The sequence below is a fragment of the Arvicola amphibius genome, chromosome X (genome assembly GCF_903992535.2).
Source record: "Arvicola amphibius chromosome X, mArvAmp1.2, whole genome shotgun sequence".
Taxonomy (NCBI): domain Eukaryota; kingdom Metazoa; phylum Chordata; class Mammalia; order Rodentia; family Cricetidae; genus Arvicola; species Arvicola amphibius.
In genome coordinates this window covers 9,193,875-9,216,898 of record NC_052065.1, presented here as the reverse complement: position 1 = coordinate 9,216,898, position 23,024 = coordinate 9,193,875, and the positions used below count along the sequence as shown (strand labels likewise).

The 23,024-nt window shown below is 41.9% G+C and overlaps 1 protein-coding gene across 1 annotated transcript in view; it reads left to right on the top strand.

The window, feature by feature from the left end:
• Positions 1–688: 688 nt before the first annotated feature.
• Grpr (gastrin releasing peptide receptor) overlaps positions 689–23,024 on the top strand; it is a 34,465-nt gene continuing 12,129 nt past the window's right edge. The window contains exon 1 of the mRNA XM_038317424.1: positions 689–1,104. Within this exon, the coding sequence (XP_038173352.1) occupies positions 689–1,104 (416 nt within the window). The remainder of the gene's footprint in view (positions 1,105–23,024) is intronic.

Sequence of the window (23,024 nt, the reverse complement as noted above, 5' to 3'; positions counted from 1 at the left end):
CATAGGTGCTGCTGGCTTAAATGAAAAGGCAAAGAAAGCTATCTATCTGTTAAGCCCCAGGAGTTGCGATCTGCTGGCTGGTTCTCATTTGGAGAAAGCCGGCAGCTGGGCAGTGATTGAAGCGTCCAGCAGGGGGCTGGCATTCGCTGTCTATACATGGTCCTGGCTCCTCTTCAGAGCCCCAGCTCAGGAGAGCTGCTGTTTGCTGGGGAAGCCAGTGACGTGCAAAGCATCCTGCCTATAGGATTGGAGGCTTTCTTGGTGCAGTTTTTTTCTACCTACTTTAAACCTCAAGGTTCTACATATCAGGAAAGACGGGAAATGCTGTGTGAAAATAGCAATCCCAAAGTTCTTGGTAAACTGCAGCCAGAGGGACTCAGACTAGAATGGAGGTAGGAAAAGCTGGGACAGATTGGGCTTAATCTTAAGCTTTTCTTTGGGCTGAGTTTCTGTTGCTTGTTAACTTAGGGCATTTACACTGTGCTGCTCACTGGTGGTGTGGAGGCTGGGGCAGAACCAACATCAATGTACTAAGCTAGATTTTGGAATACCAGTGCGTGTGCATTCAGAGTGTTTTTACTAAAGGGGATCAAGAGCCTAACACATATCTTAACTTCATCACCTGACTGCAAAACCAGAAGTTAAGAAGCAGCATCTTAAAGGTACTTTTTTAGAGAGAGGTCTTGAGATGGCTCTGAACAATTGTTCCCACCTGAACTTGGAAGTGGACTCTTTCCTGTACTGCAACACCACCTTCAATCAAAGTCTGAATCCCCCCAAGATGGACAACTGGTTCCACCCGGGAATCATTTATATCATTCCTGCAGTTTATGGGATTATCATCGTGATAGGCCTCATTGGCAACATCACCCTGATCAAGATCTTCTGTACAGTCAAGTCCATGCGAAATGTGCCAAACCTGTTCATCTCTAGCCTGGCTTTGGGAGACCTGCTGCTGCTGGTAACATGTGCCCCTGTGGATGCCAGCAAGTACCTGGCTGACAGATGGCTTTTTGGCAGGATCGGTTGCAAACTGATCCCCTTTATCCAGCTTACTTCAGTGGGGGTGTCTGTCTTCACACTTACAGCACTGTCCGCAGACAGGTAAGTACTGATTGGAACTTAATGTCCTCTCTTGGGGTGGTGGACCACACAGGAGAGCTGCCTTCAGGAAAGGGAAGTTTTACTCAAATTCAAACTCCCTTCCAGGCATGGTTTTGTTCTGGAAATTACTTCTGGAGTATGGCATATTAGTTTAAGAAAAGAAAAATGAGTGAATGGTGGAGACAGGGGGAAACAAATGAGAATTAAATCTCTAAGCCTGAGACCAAGAGACATTTTTTGGTCTGAAGAAAAATTACTGTCTATCCTGTCTTCTTCCTCCCTAAAAAATTAATTGAGCAGTGAAAAGGACGATCACACCCCATAGTTTCAATATCAGGCTAATGTGTCTTAGAAGCAATTCAGAACCTTTCAGAAAACAGAGACGTTTCCACTGCCCCTCTGTGAAATCTTTGAGAAAGAAAAATAGGCTCCATTTCTCAGAACTTTGTCTTCCTGGGACAGTCTTAACTTTTCTTACAGCTGATTTTTAGGTGTGTCTGAACAGAACAATTGTGTGTTGATTTTTCTAAGTTGTCCTTCAGTGCATTTAAACATGATTGCTCCTTTTGGTCTGGCTAAGCAAGTGTTGTTCAAGGTTGACTTCTAATTTTAATAGCTTTATTAATGCCCTTCTATGTTCAATGTCTTTGGAGCCTAGTGGGCTGGATGTCCACTTTTATTCTGGAAAAATATATCTTTGTGAACATATATATATATATACATATATATATAATACACACACATATATACATATATACATATATGTGTGTGATTTTGCATTGACATAATCTTAAAACCTGTTCCCATGCATTTATCAAACATCCACCATGTTAAAAAAATAAAATCCATGTTTGAACAAGCAAGGAAAGAAATACTTGCAGGATATTCACATACATTGTTGACCATATCTAATGTTCTGAAGACTGAATACAGAAATGATTAGACTATCAGATACAGCATATGCTAACTAGCTAAAGTAAGACAAACAGGTCGAGCGGACCAGAGATTACAAGCTGTTAACTCAACTCTATGGTATATATTAAGGATCCATAGGACCAGTGTGTATACTGGAAAAAGCATGGGTGCATTTCTTAAAGGTTTAGAATCTGAAGAAAATGGCCTACGTCTCAATACATGTGGTGTTGGAGTTTCTTTTTGTAAAGGAACAAACCGTCCTCAGGTGAGCCGGCCTTGGTAAGTAATGGACAAATAAAGATAGTGTTATCAGTGTCTGTGGCCATGTGTTTATCCTAAGCTACTTAAAGTACACTGCTCAGTACAGATGATATTCTCAGAGACTTAAAAGGAATGATTCAGCAGTGAGGGGACTGTGTGGAGCAGACAGGGATTCTCCACTCACCCTCATCTTCCTCACACTCTGCCTTTTCGCCTCCCCCCCCCACCCCCAGGGTACTGATGACCACAGATACTTTTCTGTGTTCGTTTCGGGGCCAGCAAACTTTGGAGCTGGCCGAAGCTCCATGGCTGGTTTCCACTGGTGGAGGGCACGTCAGGCTGAGCATAATTTTCTTGATGGGAAGAAGAGATTTGGGTTTCCGGGCTGGTGAATGCAGTGGGCCAGATGGTGTTTACTGTCTCCTCGGGGAGGCGAACAGAGTGGAAAGGGAGAGCATGGAATGGAAAGCCGCAGCTGCAGGGACCCTCTTCCCAGAGTTGCAGAGCAAACCCAACTCACCATCAGCAGCCAGGGAAAGCTCCCCGTGCAAAGCTGAGTTGAATGCCACCGCAGCTGCAGTGTGTCCTCACTAACTTTCTGTATTTGGCTGGGCCTTGCAAAGGCTGCTGGGTCACCAGAATTACAGGTGCTGCATCACACTGCCTTCAGCGGCCTGCCAGTTGGATGATAACACAAGACTGTACTTTTCTATTTCTCTTATGTTTGAAAGCTACAAGATTCTTACAACGGCCTTATGGATTTGGCAATGTAAATATGAATTCTATACTTTCCAATGTGTCATCTATGTACACAGTAGAGTAAGTGAGCAGCTCAGTGTTTTACATAATGTCCATGTAACTGTGTAGCCACTACACCGTTGAGATATTAAAGGTTTCCAGTACCTTGCCCATTCCTGAGAGGCAATTGTTACTTTGATTTCATTCGCCCAGTATTATTTATTGTATTCATATGGAATCATACAATGAATACAACTTATCTGACTTCTTATGCTTGGCAGAGTTTTGTGCTATCCATCCGTGTTGGTGTGTTTAGCAGTAGTTTTTTTGATTATGTGCAAGATCCCACTAAAAGAAAAGACCTCAGTTATCCCGATGAACATTGGTGTATTTCTTATTTGGGACTGAGAACCTTTTCTGGGTATTCTATTCTTTTTTGTTTTGTTCTTTTGTTTGTTTGTTTTTGTTTTTCAAGACAGGATTTCCCTGTAGCTTTGGAGCCTTCCTGGAACTCGTTCTGTAGGCCAGACTGGCCTCAAACTCACAGAGCTCTGCCTGTCTCTGACTCCCGAGTACTGGAATTAAAGGCATGTGCTACCACTGCCTGGTGGTTTTCTTTCTTTTTTTCCCCAAAATTTCATACAATATATTTTGATCATATTCTTTGTCCTTCCCCAACTCCTCCCAGATCCTAACACCTCCCCACCTCCCCAACTTCATGCTCTTCTCTTTAAAAAAAAAAGGAATAAACCAACAAAACACACACACACAAACACACACGCACACACACACACAAATAGACAAGCATGGGGTCTATTTTGTATTGGTCAGCTGCTCCTGAGCATGTGTCCTGCTCTGGGGTGTGCCACTCTATTGAAGACAATCGATTTTCCCTCTCTCAACAGCTATCAATTGCAGATGGCTTCTTAGAGGTGGGACTTTATATCTCTTGGTTGGCATAATACTTTATTTCTTTCAGGCACATGTTCAAGTCTGAAATGCATTAGTTATGAGTGCCTATACTTAATAAATATTGGCAGTTTCCAGATGAGCCTCCATTTATGATAGCTTGGTAAAAGGCCAACCAAACTGTCCAGGGAGGATGATCATCATAAGCAAAGGGGATTTTCCAAACCCTACAGAAACCTAGGCCCCACCTGAAGCTTCTGAAACAAGCTTTCCATCTTGTGAGTGGGACTCACAGTAGCAATCGTCTGTGTCTACCCACCATAGATTGGCAGCGATGCCAGTGCTCATGTCAACCGCCCTTCTGCAGCCCTCTCTATCCACAGGTGATTGAGTCTTTGTTACTAAGGAAAGAACATGGTCCTAGAAAGCTTTATGCCAATGCCACCATGCCAAAAAAAGGGAGATTTCAAGGTCGTCTCAGTAAGTGGAATCCTAAGATTACCACAGCTGACCAATTTCAGGTTCACATTACAACCCCTCCAATTTTGGTTCCTGTCTTCTCTCTCCATTTGCACTTGCTCAGGTGCCTTCACACATACACTAATGCACTTGTGCGTGGTCCCATCTTGTTGAGTCCACTCTTCAACATGCTTCTTTCTCTTACAAGTATACGGTTCCATTTCTTATCCCCATGCATAGGCTTGGGTGGGCACCAACAGGCCTGTGTTTTAGACATTTATCTGTTATTGCTATCCATGTGGGGGAGTTGGATCGAGTTGCTTAAATAACTTTCTGGCCTTAGCATAATTACCTGTAAAATGGCAGAGTAAAATGGCAGCATTTAGTAGCTTGTCTTGTTTTGAGAGAGAGAGGGGGAGAGAGAATTGTGTGCATGCGCATACATGTGTGTGTGGAAGCCAATGGTCAGCCTCAGGAGCTGTCCATGTTTCCTGTTTGGTTGGTTGGTTGGTCGTTTTTTGAGACAGAGTCTCTTGCCAGCTTAGAATTCACCAAGTAGGCTAGGTTGCTTGACCAACAAGCCCTAGAGATTTACGTGTCTCTGTGCCTTCTCAGCACTGGGAAGCTCTAGAAAGTTCATATCCCCCTTAACACCCAGGGTCCAGTCTACTTATAAGAGTTGAGGAACCACAGTCTGGTTGATGTTTGAGCAGTGATCACACACTCTAAGCAAGCAGCTAGCAGTCGAAGCAGGAATTTTTCAAGTTCCAACCCTTGTTTAACATAGAAACAAGAAACACGTGATGTGATTTAACCTTCAGGACAAACTTGGAGGGAAGGGAAATTAAAGCCTTACTCTCCTCACTGCAAGCCACAAATTCTTTAGCAAAACTTGACACTTTCTTTAGCAACAATCAAACTACAGTCGGATTCCATTTCCCTTCTCCTGACATTGGGAGCTACCGGCTCAAAATCGGGCTGTTCTAAAAGAAGGTGCTGAGTGATCCAAGACAGAAAGGATCCTTATCTCTGTTCACGTCAACAGGTCTTTGGCTACTATGCCTAGCTTCCTGGATTCTGAGAAGATTTATTTCTTCCTCACAAAAAAAGAAGATTCAGTTTAGTTTCTTCTAAAGCATCCATCCAAAAAAAGTCCCTCAGTTAGAGGAGGTTGGGTGGGCTGCCAGTTCCAAGTTCTCTAGAGTTTGGTTTTCAGAGGCATAAGCTGTCACTCTGGAAGGAAGTATAACTTGTGTCTGCCCATAGCCATGGTGAAGCAGCGCTGCAGCCACCAGGTTTGGGAATGAGTATGGTCCAGGTGCTGCGGAAGTGGGCTTCCCAGCCAGGCTCTCTCTCAACTGGAATGAGGTAGAAGAGGAGAGAGAGGTGGGCAACAAAATCCTTCATCTTGTCTCTCACACGTTATCTTTTTAAGTGTCAGGCTTTTATGTGATTAATTAAGTATCATTTCTGGCAACTTAATATGCATGACGGAAAAAAAAGCACAAACTTCATCATGAAACACGCAGCATCTCATGAAAGGGCTCCCTGGTGAGGTTTTTTTTTTGAACTGTGCCTGTCAATAACATTCTTTAAAAATAGACCAAATTTGCATTCTTGCACTTATAAATCTTCCTGGTGTGTGGGGTTGCATAAATTCTCTCTTAATTAAAACACATGCTTTCAGCATAAAATGGAAAACAGAAGCTTTCCTCTTTTTCACCTCTGAGTAAAAGCAAAGAGGGACATCCAAATGGTTTCTTTTCCACAGTAGTGGCCTTCTCTAAGAGACCTTCTTTGGCCCCTTAGTGTAACAAACTGGCCAGTGCCATCCCGCCAACCACATTATTTCTTTTTTTCAGGTTTATTGGGATGTAAGTTATACATAGTAAGTTCTTGGGGGGGGGCACATCAATAAGCCTTGATATTCCCCACCCTCACCACATCACCTTCACCAACACAGTCCAAATAAATATCATTTCTTTCGCCTCCTCAAATTCTTTCTGGTCCCTTTGGAGCGTACCTCCTCCTTCCACCTCAGCTCCTGAAAACCTCCATCTTTTCCAGGATGTTCCATAAATGGTAGCATATAGTCTGGTTCCTTTTACCACACTGTATTGCATGTGCAAGTAACCCACTCCTATTTTGCTGTGTCGTATTCACAGCATCAATGTGCCATGGTTTATTTATCTGTCCTCCTGTTCGTGATCGGTAGGAGTGTTTTCGGTTTGGGGTGATGACGAATAGATCTGGAATAAGTGCTCATTTACAGCTTTAGCGTGAATGTATGTCTTCTATTCTCCCGAGTACGTATAGTCCATGATTATTTTTCTTGAGAATTTCTTTCCTTCTTTGTTTTTGTTTTTGTTTTTTGTCATACTGTAATTACATAAGCATGAAAAATGGGAGTCTGGGGACTGGGGGGATGGCTCATTTGGCCAAGTGCTTGTCATGCTAACATGAGGATATGAGTTAGATTCCCAAAACATGCCCGTAATCTCAGCACTGGGGAGCCAGAGACAGAGAGATACTGGGGGCTTGCTGGCCAGCCATTCAATCTGAATTGTTCTGGTTTGGTGAGAGTCCCGGTCTCAAACTATAAGATAAAGAGCAATAATGTCAACTGCTGATCTCTGTACACATGTGCACACAGGGTGGGCACACGCTTGATTATATAGACATTTAAAGTAGGAATCTATCTCATTTGTTAATGCATTCTATGATACGAGAGCAGTTTCTAGCCGGCACTGAGTGCTCAAGATATCTTTGCTGAGTAGATGAAATGAAAGATTCATGAAAGGAGGAATAAAGGGATGAATGAATTCAGATGGCTCAAACCGGATACACCTAGAATACTTGATTATGATCTGCAAATCATGTTCATTTCCTCTGATGATTCAGAGTAACACAAGAACAACAATGGCGCCAGCCACAGATGACAGGAGCTAGGATTTGTGGAAACTGCGGAGTGTTTTTAAAAGAGAAAACCCAAAAGAAATTTTGAACAAAAAGTTTAATAAACAAATATTTAAAGTCATTTAGAACTTATACAGTAGAGTTGATAGTCAAATGAATTACAAGTTAAAAGAGTTAATAAATTCCATAGTCATCACAAAATTTAGAAAAGTATGATAATACCCACTAACTACTTTCCTGGATTGACCATGCTTGTTTTCTTAAATATTTTGGCTCCATCCTCATCTGTCTCCTCTTAAAATAACCATCATCTGGACATATTATTTCCTTTCCTTTGCTTTCTTTCTAAGCGCTTGAGGCTGAACTGAAAACCTTAGGCATGCATGCTAAACATGTACTCTACAGCTGAGCCGCACTCCCAGTCCTGAGAACAGTCATTTCTATAAGAAATTAGAATCAGTCTTCCCCCGAAATGAGCCCCCCTGGTAGCTTATCCATTCCCGCTTGGTCAGCACTGCACACATGTGCATAAGAGCAACACTAAATAGACACTGCGGACTGTATTTCTACATGCATGTGTATATTATATGCATAAATTAGAATTCTAGGAGGAAAGGTCATGGATTAAGAACAACTGGGAGAAACATGGGAGGAGTTGGATGAGGAGGCGGAATGGAAATGGTGTAAATACGGTACTCGTGTGAAATTCTCAAAAAACAAAAATAGGGTACCATGGCTTGCAATTACAATGTCCTTGAAAAGTGAAAATTTGACATTACAATGAGGAGAAAAATTTCAAACGGAAATTAGAAGGGTACAGCTGTGTTCTACCACAGACGATTACAGTCAGTTTTTATTAGAGGTTAGAAAAGTTTCCATCCAACTTCCACAACTCATTATTGAGCCTATCCCATATCAACCTTTAGAATTATAGAGTTTTTGAAAACTGTTGTCTTAATCTTGTTTTTCTCTTGTTACAACAGAATACTACAAGCCGAGTAAATTATCAACAAAAGAAATGTATTTAGCTTACTGTTCTGTAGGCTGTGACATCCAAGAAGTGCTAGCAAGGGGCGAGGGCCCATGCTTGGGATAATGACGAATAAATCTGGCATAAGTGCTCATTTACAGCTTTAGTGTGGATATGTCTTCCATTCTCCTGACTACATACAATCCATGATTGTTTTCCTGAGAATTTCTTTCTTTGCTATATATATATATATGATATATATATATGACTTGAAAATTGAAGGACTATTGGGAAGGAGAAAAATTAACAATAGCAGAGGGGTGAATATAACAAAAGCACAATGATACATACATGCAAAAAATATAACAAAAACAAATTCACTAAACTGTAAAAAGTAGTCATTCACTGTTGGTGAAACTAATGCATTCCTGCAACAAGGGCATTGATCCATTACTAAGGTCGGAGACCTCATAATCTAACCACTCCCTAAAGGTCCCACCTATTAACACTGTACTGCTTGAATGGCAACCAAATTTCAACCCTAAGTTTTTTCGTTGGAGGGAGGACATTCAAACTGCTGCAGCCACTATCAAGTTTTGCTTCCTATATAGGCTGCTAAAGTTGACAGTAGTTCCATTTTCTTGTGTTTTGAGTAATCTTAAGTACTCATTTGATGAATGACACCTACTATGAGCCTTTTGTTATCTTCACCACTCTTGGTATTTTTGTGATTTTCAATAACACAAGCAAATTGGTGCAATACCCTTGATACTTGTAAATTTGGTCACAGGCTTCTGCTTTACGAACACACGCTGGTAAATTCAGTACTACTTATATATCTAAATCAAAGATCTTACCTTATTACTTGTTTTTTTATTGTTTGCACCTGGTCTATAATTTGTCTCTCTTTTCTTACCTTCTGTGCTGGCTAGTTGTATGTCAGCTTGACACAAGACATTAGAGAGGAGGGAGCCTCACTGAAAACTTGCCTCCAGAAGATCAGACTGTAGGCAAGCCTGAGGGCATTTTTAATTAGTGATTGATGGGGGAGGAGTGAGCCCATTATGGGTGGTGCTATCCCTGGGCGAGTGGTCCTGGGTTCTGTAAGAAAGCTGAGCAAGCCATGGGGAGTAAGTCAGTGAGCAGCACCCCTCCAGGATCTCTGCATCAGCTCCTGCCTCCAGGTTTTTGCCCTGCTTGAGTTCCTGCCCTCACTGCCTTTGATGATGAACTGTTACATGGAACTGGGGGTGAAATAAACCTTTTTCTCCCCAAGTGTTTTCTCCTCCTCCTGCTCCCTCACCTTTTCCCCACACCACTTCCCATTCACTCCTCAGAGAGACTCATGGGGAGTCAACAAAGTCTGTCACATCACTTGAGGTAGGACATCCATAGAGAAAAGGCTCCAAAAAGCTAGTTCATGCACTAGGGATAAATACTGATTCCACTGCCAGTGGCCCCACAAACTGCCCAAGCCACACAACTGTCACCTACAATCAGAGGACCTTGTTTAGTCCTATGCTGGTTCCTCTGTTGTCAGTCTAGAGTCAGTGAGCTCCCATTACCTCAGATAAGCTGTTTCAGTGGGTATCCCCATCATGTTCTTGACCCCTTTGCTTACATTCTCATTCCCTCCTTTGACTGGACTCTGGGAGCTCAGCTCAGTGTTCCGCTGTGGATCTCTGCATCTGCTTCCATCGGTTACTAGATGACGGTTCTATGACGACAATTAGGTAGTCATCAATCTGATCACAATGGAAAGGCAGTTCAGGCACCCTCTCCACTATTGCTTAGAGTCTTAGCTGGGATCATCCTTGTGGTTTCCTGGGAATTTCCCTAGTACCAGGTTTCTGGCTAACCCCATAATGGCTCCCTCTACGAAGATTATCTCTTTCTTTACTCTCTCTCTCTCTCTGCAACCTTCCTCCAACTGGACCTTCCTGATCCCTCTTGTTCTCCTCTCCCTCCCCCACTCCCTTCCCATCCTCCCCTCCCTATGCTCCCTTAGATTTTGCTGTATCTTCCTATTTGTCTTTCCTGCATTCTCCTTTCCTTTGTGATCTCTAGAGATCAGTCTCCTCCTGGCCAAAGAACTCCCTATGGTGTCCCAGTTAGTAGTGAGTTCAGTAGCGACATGTCCTCTAGGTTTATGTTTGAAACTGCCTTATTTGGGGTTTACTTTTGGAGAATATTTTCAGAATTCTGAGAGGAGGGTTTCTGTCTCTTGACACTTTGCTCTTACCATTCATATTCATCATGAATTCTTCTGTTGAAGTCACAGTTTTATTGCAGTTTCTTTAACAATATTGTGGTTTTTTTCTAATCAAATATTTTTTGTCTTTTTTCAACTTTGAATGGTATTACTGTGGTGCATATAGATGTATCGTTTGTTTGTTTGTTCCCATTATTGGGGTTCATAGTATTTCTTCAATCTGTGTCCTGAAGGTTTTAGTCAGTTTGGGGAAATCTCTTTCCATTGTAACTTTTTCTTCATTGTCTTATGGCAACCTACGTATATTTTGTCTCCTGCATGACCAAGCAATTTTTGTTTGAATGCCTATGTTTGTGTATGAAAACCTGTAGGTAAGTTGAGGCTCTGGGTGTTATTATCTTCAGAAAATATAGCCTTTGCTCTTGTTGGTAGCTGGAAGGTAGTATTGAATCAACCTTAACTGGAACTGAACAAATTGGAAGGGGATCTGTGGCCTCTGTGAGCGTTAGTCTGCATTTGGGGGTACATCATGCCCAAGCTGTAACCTGGTCCAGTTCCAGTTTTTCTCTTCTGCTGACCATTATCTCTCTGGGGATCTCAGCTTAACCTCCAGGCTGTTAGCCTGGAAGCCCTTCCTTCAGGGGCTCCTGGATTGCACTAATTACCCCTCTTCACCCAATAGCTGCTTGAAATCTGTGAAGGCTTCAAGGGAGAATAATGCAGAATGCCAGCCTTCATCTGCACTTCATTTCTCCCCAGGATTCCAGCTTCTCGCATTATTATCACCTTGGTTTGCCTCTGATGGGTTTCAAAAAGATTTTTTTCCCTAACATTTTGTTCTTGAAGCTCTGCCCGGTCACCAGCTAGTTTGTCATGATCAGAAGTGGAAAAGTTTACCCCATCTCTCTGAAAGGCCTTCTAAGCTGCGCTGAAAGGGGCGTTTGTTTGCTCAGCCCAGCTCTGCTAACTCGGAGTTTCCAGCTACCTAGTTGGGCCTGTGAGGTCAGCATTGAGGGTCTCAAACCCTCTCAGCAATTTAGCATCAGAGAACCGAGTTCTGGCTCACTTCAAAGTGAGTCAGTCAGAAACCTCAGCAGAGGTCTGCAGCAGTACCTACTATGGAGAGTGCGGAGAGTGTGGGAGCATCAAAGCCTCAGGGATCCTGAAACTAGGCCGGGACTCTCAGCCCAGTGAGCAGGAGTTGAAGCTGAAATTTAGTTACATAATGTGTTTGTAAGGGTTGGAATTTCATGGGAAGAGCCAGAGTGTTCTTAAGATGTGTTTCTTTAAATTTCATTATTTAATATTTTTTAAGAACTTCATACGTGAGTGCTGTATTTATATCATGTCCACCCCTCCCTCTCTCCTCTAGTTTCTCCTATGTCTCCCACTGTTTCTCAAATTCATTGCCTCTTTTTCTGTAATTATTATTGTCTCATACATATGTGACAATGCATATGATATAGATACACACATACATACACACACACACTCATGATGTGGAATGCCCCTCCATATGTTGTGAATATGTTTTATTACCATTGGTTAAAAAAGAAGCTGCTTTGGCCTATGGCAGGACAGAATATAGTTAGGCTGGATAATCAAAGAGAGATAAAGGGAGAAAGAAGGTAGACTTAAGGAGATGCCATGTAGCTGCAGAAGGAGAAATATGCCAGCCATCTGCAGAGGAAACAAGACATGTAGAAAATGAGGTAATGCCATGGCCACATGGAAATACATAGACTAATAAAAATGGGTTAATTTAAGATGTAAGAGCAAGCTAGAAATACACCTGAGCCATTGGCCAAACAGTGTTGGCATTAATATAGTTTTTGTGTGATTATTCGGGTCTGGGCAGCTGGAAAACGAAACTACAATCTCCATTTACACACTCACAAATGTACACATCCTACTAAGACTAAGTCAAATTAGTGTTGTCCATACTGTATGCATGTTTATAGATGACCCTTGGGACTGAATAGGGACTTGTCCCTGGAGAAATGGATTCTTTCAGAAACTCTTTATGTCTAGAAGACACTATTTCACAGTGGTGTCCTGGTCCTCTGGCTCTTGCAATCTTTCCTCTTCCAAAATGTCCCCTGAGCCTGCAGTGTGTATGGAGTTGATGTACTGATTGAGGCTGGTCACCATAGGGCCACTTTACCAGTTTGAGTTTGATCGTAAAAGCCATTATGTATCATTATATTGTACACAATAGTGGGTTACATAAGACTATTTTCATACAAATACAAATTGAATGCTGAGCAAGTGTCACACCCTACTCTACTCTTCCCCTGTTCTCCCTCTCGTTTCTTCTCATTAGTCCTTTTTGGTTCTTCAGGTAATTTTCCTTCTACTTTCACATTATATATCCATGCATGGTTTATGTATCTAATATAAAATCTAGGAGCCAGGTGTAAAAGAAAGCATATGATGTCTTTGTAACCATGGCTTGATAGTTTTCATTGTCCATGCAATCTTGAATCACCTGGGAGAAGGGCTTCTGAGAAGGTCTATGAGGGATTATTTTTATGACATGCACTGAGGTGGGAAGGCCTGCCCACTGTGGGCGGTGCCAGGGGATCCTGGGCTGTATTACCAAAAAAAGGGAGCTGAGGAGCAACACATAGGTATTTATGGGACCCTTCTTCTTCATGGGGACTTAATGTGACCTGTTGCTTCAAGCTCTTATTGCTGCGACTTCGCCACCATGAAGTACTATATAACCTAGAACTGTGAGCCAAGATGAGCTCTCCTCTGTGTTGTTTTTGTTTTTGTGTATTTTATTGCAGCAACAGGAAAAGAAATAAGACATATTTTCCTGAAAATGATATGACTTGGTTCTTTTTCATAGTTGAAAAAAATTCCAATCTACATCACACTTTCTTTACCCCTTCCTCTGTTGTTGGCTACTTGGGTTCATTCCCTCGCTTAGCTATTATGAATTGTGCTGCAATAAACGCTGATGTGCAAATAGCTCTGTGATATATTAGCTTGGAGTCCTTTGGGTAAACACCCGGGAGTGGCATAGCTGGGTTCTATGGAAATCTATTTTTAGTTTTATTTCTTTATTATTTTCCCGTCTCCCTTGCCTTCCTCCTTTTTGTTCTTCATCTTTATTTCTTTCATCTCTGTCTCTTTCTTTTGTATTCTACTCAGGTTAATTGGCCACTGAAAACTACTGAAGATTATATTAAAGAGATAGGGGGAATATAAAATTTGGCAATAAGGAAATTTATTTTTGAGCAGAAGGACTTACTGTGATAATAACATGTCTGTGTGACTCATTTGTTTCTTTACACTGTCTACATATAAATAGAACTATAGGTCACTTTCAAGCTTTTCAATGTTTCCTTTTGCCCTTTGCTAATTTCGTTTTGTTTTGTTCTGTTCTGTTGAGTTAGGCAGTGTCACATCTGGGTAAAATGTCTGTTAGGAAAAGTGCTTTAAACACAGTTTTCAGAACAATGAAAAATTATGTTACAATAAAACAGCAGGTAGTTTTTTTTCCATAAAAACCTATGGGGAATGCTTTTCTAAAAAAATCTTTTATTTTTTATTTTATTATATGGATGTTGTTTCTGTATGTGTGTCTATGCGCCATTTGCATGACTGGTTCCTTCAGAGGCCAGAAGAAAGTGTTGGGTCCCATGAAACTGTAGTTACAGATGATTGTGAGTCACCGAATGGGTGCTGGAAATTGAACCCAGGTCCTCTACAAAGACAGCAAGAGCACTTAACCACTGAGCTATCTCTCTAGCCCTGGGAATGCCTTCTAAAATATGATGATCCAAACTAAATTTTAAAAGAATCTCATTATTGGGTGATTATCTAATTAGATATTGCCTGTTATTACATTAGTTGATCAAACACATTACAGAAGAATTAGAGCACATTTTTTTCTTAGATTGTCAACAAAAGTGGAATTAAAAAGTGAACTGAAAACTGAAATGATAGTGTGAAGAAGGCATGTGCCGCAGAATGCTCATAAATATAGTCAGTATTCAGTATTTTTTTAAAAAAATCTTATTTAAAAGTTTTTTCATTTTACATACCAACTGCAGTTCCCCATCTCTCCTCCTCCTGCTCCCCTCACCTCCTTAATTCCATCAATCCCCATCCACTCCTCAGAAAGGGTAAGGCCTCCCATGGGGAGTCAACAAAGTCTGGCATATCAAGGTGAGACAGGACCAAGGCCCTGCTCCCTGTATCTAGGCTGAGTAAGGTATCCATCCATAGAGAATAGGCTCCAAAGAGCCAGTTAAGGATGAATACTGATTATACTGCTAGTGGCCTCACAGACTGCTCCACATTTAGTCACCCACATTCAGAGGGCCTAGTTTGGTCCTATACTGGTTCCCCGCTGTCAGTCCGGAGTCAGTGAGCTCCCACTTGCTCGGGTCAGCTGTCTCTGTGTATGTCCCCATCATGGTCTTGGCCCCTTTGCTCATATGATCCCTTCTCCCTCTCTTTGACTGGACTTCAGAAGCTCGGCCCAGTGTTTATTTTAAACCATTTTTTACTTGTGCCTTAAGGGAAGACACAGGTTTTAGAGAGCAATGGTCTTGCCCCATCTCTGAAAACTAGCTTTCAGGGTACCAGAAGGCACTATGCAAGCATCCTAAAAAGGGAGGCAGCTAACAGTCCTATTCAGCCATGATGCTATGAACCACATCAATGTCCAGCATGGCACAATAACTCTAAGGGTACAGTAGTGGTTTACATAACTTGATGACTCACTTAACAAGATGGAAACAATGCCTAGTATTGGAAACCTAGCTAACTATTCAGTGCTACTGAAATCATAGTAACTGGAGGAGAATCATCAATTTATTATACCAACATAATCCCTAACAACAGTCTATAAACATTTGTCCTTATAGCCCCTTATAGCCACAGATTAGTATAGTCCTTACTACTCATCAAGGAAACATCTTTTTGTAACAGCTACAGACCACTGCAGAAAACCACAACCAATCAAAACACAGAGCTCTGGATGTCAATTCCAATGAATACATCTACAAAACACTACCATACCTAAGGCTCAAGAAACATTGTGGAAGATGGGGCAGAATGATTGTAAGAGCCAAAGGAACAGGGAGTTTTCTATGAGATTGTGTCTCCTAGTAATACCAGATTCTACACCAACAAAATTGTACCAACGTGACTCTCCAAGCAAAAGCTGAACAAGGATGACACCAATGGGCACGTCAAAGTGGGAATATGTAACAATGAACAGGGCCTGCTTGTTGGGGTTTCTGACCTGCCCAGTACCCCACAGCTGGCAAGCCCCAAAGGAAATCACACAGAGATCTCTATAAGTTATAAAGCTGATTGGCCCATTAGGTCAGGCTACTTATTAGCTCTTGTAGCTTATATTAACCCATTATTCTGATCTATGTTAGCCATGTGGCTCAGTACCTTTTTCAGTGGGGATGATCACATCCTGCTGCTTCGGTGGTCTGGGCAGGAGTGGGAGGAATCAACTTCCTCCTTCCCAGAATTCTCCTGTTCTTGTTGCATAATTTCTACTTCCTGTCTGGTTTTCCTTCCTATACTTCCTGCCTGGCCAATCAGCATTTATTTAAAACATGATTGACAGAATACAGACAATTCTCCCGCACCAGGAATAGGAACGTCTACACAAAGAACTATAGGTACTTAAGAAAACCTTGAAGTTGGAGAGATCTACCCCAGAGAGTAATATACCAGTTGGCTGTTTAGTGCCAAATGGTCAGTTCTGAAAACATACATACAAATAACATTATATGGACTGAATATATATATATATATATATATGCAATAACAACTGATGAAAAATGATGAATTTGAAGAAGAGTGGAGAGGGCATATGGGAGAGTTTGGAAGGAGGAAAAGCAATGGAGAAATATAATTATAATGCAAAAATAAAAGTTTAAAAATTGGGCATTCATGGGAAATCATCATGAAAGGGGCATCCAGAGCCTTAGGCTCTGGGAGGTACTCAGCTAACTGGAAATGGGACTTGGATACAATGGTATCTTCTTCAAGTGAAAGAAATGACACTTGATGACTTCCTGCCTTCAGGCCTATAGTTCAATGGAAGAGAGATTTGGAATTAGAAGGATATGTGCATTTGTCTCTATTGTGGTAGCAATAGTTCACATATTGATCCATTGCCATCATCTCTAAGGGCTCTTCACAAAGATCTATGTAGAAGTCATTGTCATGTTCATTAAGGGCTTTTTTTCTGGGGGATGTCTTGCTTCTCCAGTTAGACTTTAAATCCTCACTGGCCAGGAACTTTTACATTCAGAGTGCCAAGCAGAGCCTGAAATACCAATTTAGTCCTTCAGTGTGCTGATAAATTGACTCAGTATGCTGAGCAGTGAGAGCTTGGTACTAGAAGCCCAATGGCAGGGCTCAGTGGCCTATTGTCTTTATTATCACGAATTAATAAGGCTAATAAGCAGTGTTGTGTGATTGGGAGGCAGGCTTACAGCTATTTAAAGATGGAATAAATAGCTTGGAAGGACATAAGCAGAGAACACAGGAACATTAGCCATGTCCCCATATTCAGTGCACATAAGCCAGAGCTTGGCAAACCGTTATGTAAAGAGCCAGATGATAAACATTTGAGAATTTGAAAACCACAGGGTCGTCATTGCCACCGCTAAATTCTACTTTTGTAGCATGAAAACAGCTATAGATAAGGTGTAAACAAATGGGCATGGCCGTGTGCCAGTAAAACTTTATTTATGGGTACTGAACTTAGAATTCCATGTAATTTTGACACATCCCATAAATATTAGTTTTCTTTGTATTTTTCCCAACCACTTAAAATGTAAAAAAAGCCATCATTATATCATGACCACACCCCCCCCCCAAAAAAAAAACCCAGAAAACCAGATTTGATCAATAAGTCCCAAATAGTTTACTGTCTATGATGCAGACTTGTGTGCACACTTTCTGGAATGGAGTGGGCCTAGGAGAGTCCATGATCCCATTCCAGTTATCCAGGACAGAGGTGCTAGGGACCATTATATATAACAATCCAAAATCTTGGGTTGCAAGGAGATAGCTCAATTGGTCAAGCACTTTCCTTGCAAGTATTCAATCCCCCAAAACAATGTGAAAAAGCTTCCCATGGTGGTGCACAATTAATTGCAATGCCAGCTCTAGAAAGTCAGAGACAAGAGTGACCCTGGGACTCACTATCCAGGTGGCCTATCCTATATTATGAGCTTCAGATCAGTGAGAGACACTGTCTCAAAAAAGCAAATTGTACAGCAGTCAAGGAGAAACTCTTAACATTGTCTTCTGACTTCTTGTCGCACACACACACACACATACACACACACACACACACACACACACACACACACACGGAGTCCTACATCTCTCTGCTATTGTAGTAGTTCAAGTCTCCTGCCGTAACATACACCTTAGCTTTTCAGATCATCAAGAACCACTATCCTCTATGTTTGTAAATGGAGAGGTGGGGTTCTATAGCACATGATCAGAATACAGGAAAATTGAAAGCAAAGCCAAGGTCTTTCAGTCAGCTATTTTTTCCTGCATGTCCTCAGTTGTCTGAAGTGAACACGTTAAACTCAGAAAAGGAAAGGCTTTGGACGGCAAAGTTTAGCTATATTCCAATGCACATTCTGCTTCTTGCCTCCCCCTTTGCATTTCACCATTGTGCATGGTGCTGCTTCCTCCAAGACCTTTTCATAAAGCTCACTGAACAAGTTTAATAAGTTGTGAATAATAAAGGGGGAAGGGGGAGGGAACTGGGTCTGGCAAGATCATTTCTCAGTCATCCCTAGTGAGTTTTGAGGACTTGAAATGGCAAGAGAATGGGAAAGAATTTGGAGTCTGTAAGGTGCTCAGAGCAATGTTGTGTTAGGTCTTGAGAGGACTCTTGAGCTAATCACATGGCAGGAGAGAACTGAGCCACTTGAACATCTCAAACCTGTTTCCTTATGTGGAGTTACATACGGTGTGAGCCTCCAAACATGGGTGCTGGGAACTGAACTTGGTATCTCTGGAAGAACTGCATGTGCTCTTAACCACCGAGTCATCTTCCTAGCCCAAATCATCGTCCTTCATTTCCAGAATGGAGTATGCAAAAAAAAGTCACTTAGTGTACAAGCTTATGAATTTATTCACATTGGCTAGTTCCTAGTATAGGAGCCTGCAAAAATAGATACTTAAATATTCTTGTATGTTACCAGCCATGCTGCTTTCTGGGTAGCTGGGAGTGCTTTCCTTCATTTGTGCTAATTGGCAGAGACATGAGAAAGAAGACACTGTTCTCTAGAGATCACCAGACTTCCTTGAAAAGACAGTGGCCAAAGAGGCTTGCTAGCATTGGCAGGGTACAGCCTGATGTCTAGAGGGGCATCTGTGGGATATCACAAAATGTTTATATGACAGACTGATGTTAAAAGATACAAAAATTCTAATTTTAATCCTGTAAAAACAACCAAAAAAGGGAAGAATTATATCAAAACATCACATATGACTGCTTAGTAATTCTCGTTTTGTTTGTAGAATTCTCTCCTCTCTCTCTCTCTCCCCCCCTCCCTCTCCCTCTCCCTCTCCCTCTCCCTCTCCCTCTCCCTCTCTTCATGGTGTACTCTTGGGACTCTTGCACTGTGTTGATTTATTTGAAAAGGCCTTCAAATTAATTAACTACCTCTCATTCACCTTCCTTGTTGATATCTTTACTGACTTAAGGTAACTGTCAATTGGTTCTTGTTCTCTCTCTCTCTCTCTCTCTCTCTCTCTCTCTCTCTCTCTCACACACACACACACACACACACACACACACACACACAGAGAGAGGGGGGGGGAGAGAGGGAGAGCGCGAGGGCGAGGGGGAGGGGGGGGGGGAGGGAGGGGGAGAGAGAGAGAGAGAGAGAGAGAGAGAGAGAGAGAGAGAGAGAGAGAGATTGGAAGTGGAACCCAAGGTTTCACAGATGAAGGAAATGGAGCCTCTAAAATCTTCTGATCTAAGCCTGGACTCAGGAGCCAGATAGCCTCTGTTCAGATTCTAGGTTTTCCATTTGTGTAAGAGAGAATGGGGGGTGAAAAGGCAAGAAGGTGAGGGAAAAAGAAAGAACAGAGGTAGAGAAGAGAGCGGGGAGAGAAAGAATGTGAAGGGCAGAGAGAAATGATGAATGAATAGTACTGACAAACTTATACCATAATAAAGATTTTATAAAGGTAAGAGTAACTATTGAAAAGTATTTCGTAGAATATTAGGCTTTTTTCCCTCAAGCATGAGTTCCAAAGGCATTTGACTGAGGATGCTAATAGGTATGGGCATAACTGCATCAAAGTGAGATTTAGAATTTAATGAGAGAAAACATTTCAAGAACTATCCATCTCTTACATAGTAAAATTCGAATTAGAGACCTTTTTATCATTTAGTGTCAATCTATCTCTTTTTCAAGTTAATTCTTGAAAGCCATCAAGAAGTGTGCCAGGTTTATAGCACATGCAATGTGAGTTTTCGCTAAATAACAAAACAGTCAAAAGAGAATCATGAGAAATTGTTAATGGGGAAAGTAGAGTCTCAGGTCCCCAAGCCTCACTCTGCCTCTCTCCTTGCCCCCGGCTCCTTCCTTACACAATCAGCCCTCCCCAACACCACCAATGTCAACCTAAGCTGAAGGACCCAGTAAGTTACTGAGCTAAGCCACCCCTCTTACTACTTCTCAAACTTCTCGCCAAAGTTTACTTAAATATACTGCTGTTGAACTTTTATCATTCGCCAGAATGAGTCATATGCCATGATGGTATTTTTGAATTTCGATGCATCTTGTTTTGGAAAAAAATTGTAACATACTTTGTCAGGGTAATTTAGAAATTCTATTTTTGGCCCCAGTAATGTGAAATATACTTAAAACCAAACACGGTCTCCAGTGTTTTAAAGTTTACATATATGTTGAATAAACTAAACGGAGCAGGAAAAGAACTTCTGTTGCAGGTGGTGGTTGTATCCCCCTGGTGTGCCCTGGGAGACTTGGGCTTCCTTTCAGAGATCAAGGGCAAACATTGTGCCCAAGGAAAGTTTGGGACAGGCTGAGGCCATCCCAGAATTAACAGCCTTCAACAAGTCTCACCCAAAAAGGGCTAGGGACAGGTGGGTAAATGCTGTCCCTTTGTCCTTGGCTGGTACATTTCTGTAATGTGCTCCCGAGGCTCTTATGGATTCCCTTGCTCTTCCCCCTTCTCTGTCTCGCTTTCCACACTCTCCTGGAATTTCTGGTAACTTCTCCTTACTTCATTTAAATCTTCACATCTGAGTCTGTTTGAGATGAATGAGCAGCTTTGAAGACAGTCTATGACCGCAGTCAATGATACATTCTATCTCAGGCTATGAGTGAACCTTGTCTTTGGGGCTTGTTTCATTTCTCGATTTTTGGTGATTTTCTAGGCTGTAAGGTAGAGTGACTTCACTATGTCTGACTTCAGTGTGAAAATGGAACCTGGAAATGTTCTTCCAACTTTGAGGCTCATAAACTGCTGAAAAGATGTAACGAGATCTAAATATATGTTCTTCCCTCCATAAAGTTTTTGAAGAATGGTCTGTGAACAGCTTGTGCCAAGATCCTTGCATACCTACTGAAGTTTAACTGGGTTACTGCTTTTCTTTGTCATTTTAAACATACCTGAGGGCAAGGGCGATATTTCAGCCTGCTTATATCCCTTCTCAAAAGCTTCCTTATGAGATTAGCATTGAACTCTGGAATTAGATCATCTTGATGAAACTCATTTTTGGCTCCAGGTTCAACTGGTGCCCAATTCCTTATGGGAAAGCATTATAAGATGTCCAACAACTGATTACCTCTCTCTTCTCCCTAAGAGTTTTACAGCTCTCATATCCTAGATTCAGAGGGCTCTGTGGCTGTTGTTTTATGGTATTGAGAATTGAACTCAAAGCCTTGCATGTGCTGCACAAGTGCTCAACAACCGAACTACACATCCAATCTCATCTCCCAGAATCACTGGCTCTCTGAAATATTCCTGGCATGGTCCCAGCTGCTAGCCTGTAGGCTTCTGCTTCTTCATTGATGCCAGTACTTTTTTTCTTTTTAAACCTCAGCTCCAAGGTCTCATTCAGATGACCCTTTTAGGACCCAGGGCAGGGGTCTCTCGGTCTCTCTCTCTCTCTCTCTCTCTCTCTCTCTCTCTCTCTCTCTCTCTCTCTCTGTCTCTGTCTGAGTGTGTGGGGGGGGTGTATGTGCATGTTTTTTAGTATATCGGGTTTCGTGATCAACTGCAGGACCATCAGATTAGGAAGCTCTCACGATGATGAATAGGCTCAAACTTTATCGCTAGTGTTTAACATTGGTGGTCTTGGAAAAGTTACTGAAGCCCAGTTTAATCATCTGTTAAAGACCAGTAATATTGGTGTCCGCCCTACGGGATTGCTATGAGGACAAACCATGCTCATTTGATCAAAACATAGCACAGTCAGTGTGAGCACAAGTGCCTGAGCGCCAGCTATTCTGGTGCTGGTGATTCGTTACTGAGTTAAGCTGATTAAAACCCATATACAGACAGACGTTTTAGTCTTCAGAAAGCCACACAAAAGAGAAATGCCTGGGGAGACAGCTCAGAGTCAAATCCCCAGCACCCACATGAAAGACCCCAAGCACGGGTTCCTGCACCTGTAATCCCACCACTTAGAGAAGCAAAGACAGGAGGAGTCCCAGGGCTTTCTGTCAGTTTCTCTATTAGTGAGCTCCAGGTTTAGTGAGAGATCCTGTCTCAAAAACTGAGGTGGAGAAGTGGAGAAGACACGTACATCTCTGGCCTCCATCAGGTGCATACACAGATAAACATACACACATGTACACAAATAAAGATACACATATAAGCATAGAGACACACAAAAGAAAGTCCCACATGGTGGCTGCAAAGTGAGACTTTGAAGAAGAAAGGAAATATGTGAAAATATTGCTGCCTGGAACTCTTAACCTGGTGGAGGAATTTTTAAATCCTTCTTTTGGAAGTAGTGTTCTTTCCTTGGTGGAAGGTGAACACAATGACGTTCATTGTACTATGGAACAAATAAGTAACATCTTCTCTCCTCCCCAAAGCCAGCTATGCTCTCCAGGAGATACAGGGTGTCTATTGGGAGAGGATATGGTGGAGAAATTGCAGCGCCCAGATTTAAAAAAAAACTTTAGAATTGTCTTGGGCATGGAAGGACTCTGCCTACATAGACTATTTGGTTTTTTGGTCTCTTTGAGGAAAACCTATTACGTTTTGGTCTCTTTGAGGAAGTCCAATTACGTTTCACAGCATGGGTCATGACTCACTCCCTTGGCCTAGCTTTAAAGTTTGCTTCTTCCCAAAGAAGGAAGATCTCTATTGAAGACTTCTAGGAATTCCACTAAAACCTTAGCTACATCATCTGGAAACTTTCCTATGGGACAGTGGACCCCAAAGAGGAGATGGCTCATTTGGAGAGAGAGTTGAGACCTAGATAATGGGTAAGAAAGGAAAGTATGAAACCTATTTATATTGGCTTCTATTTAAAGG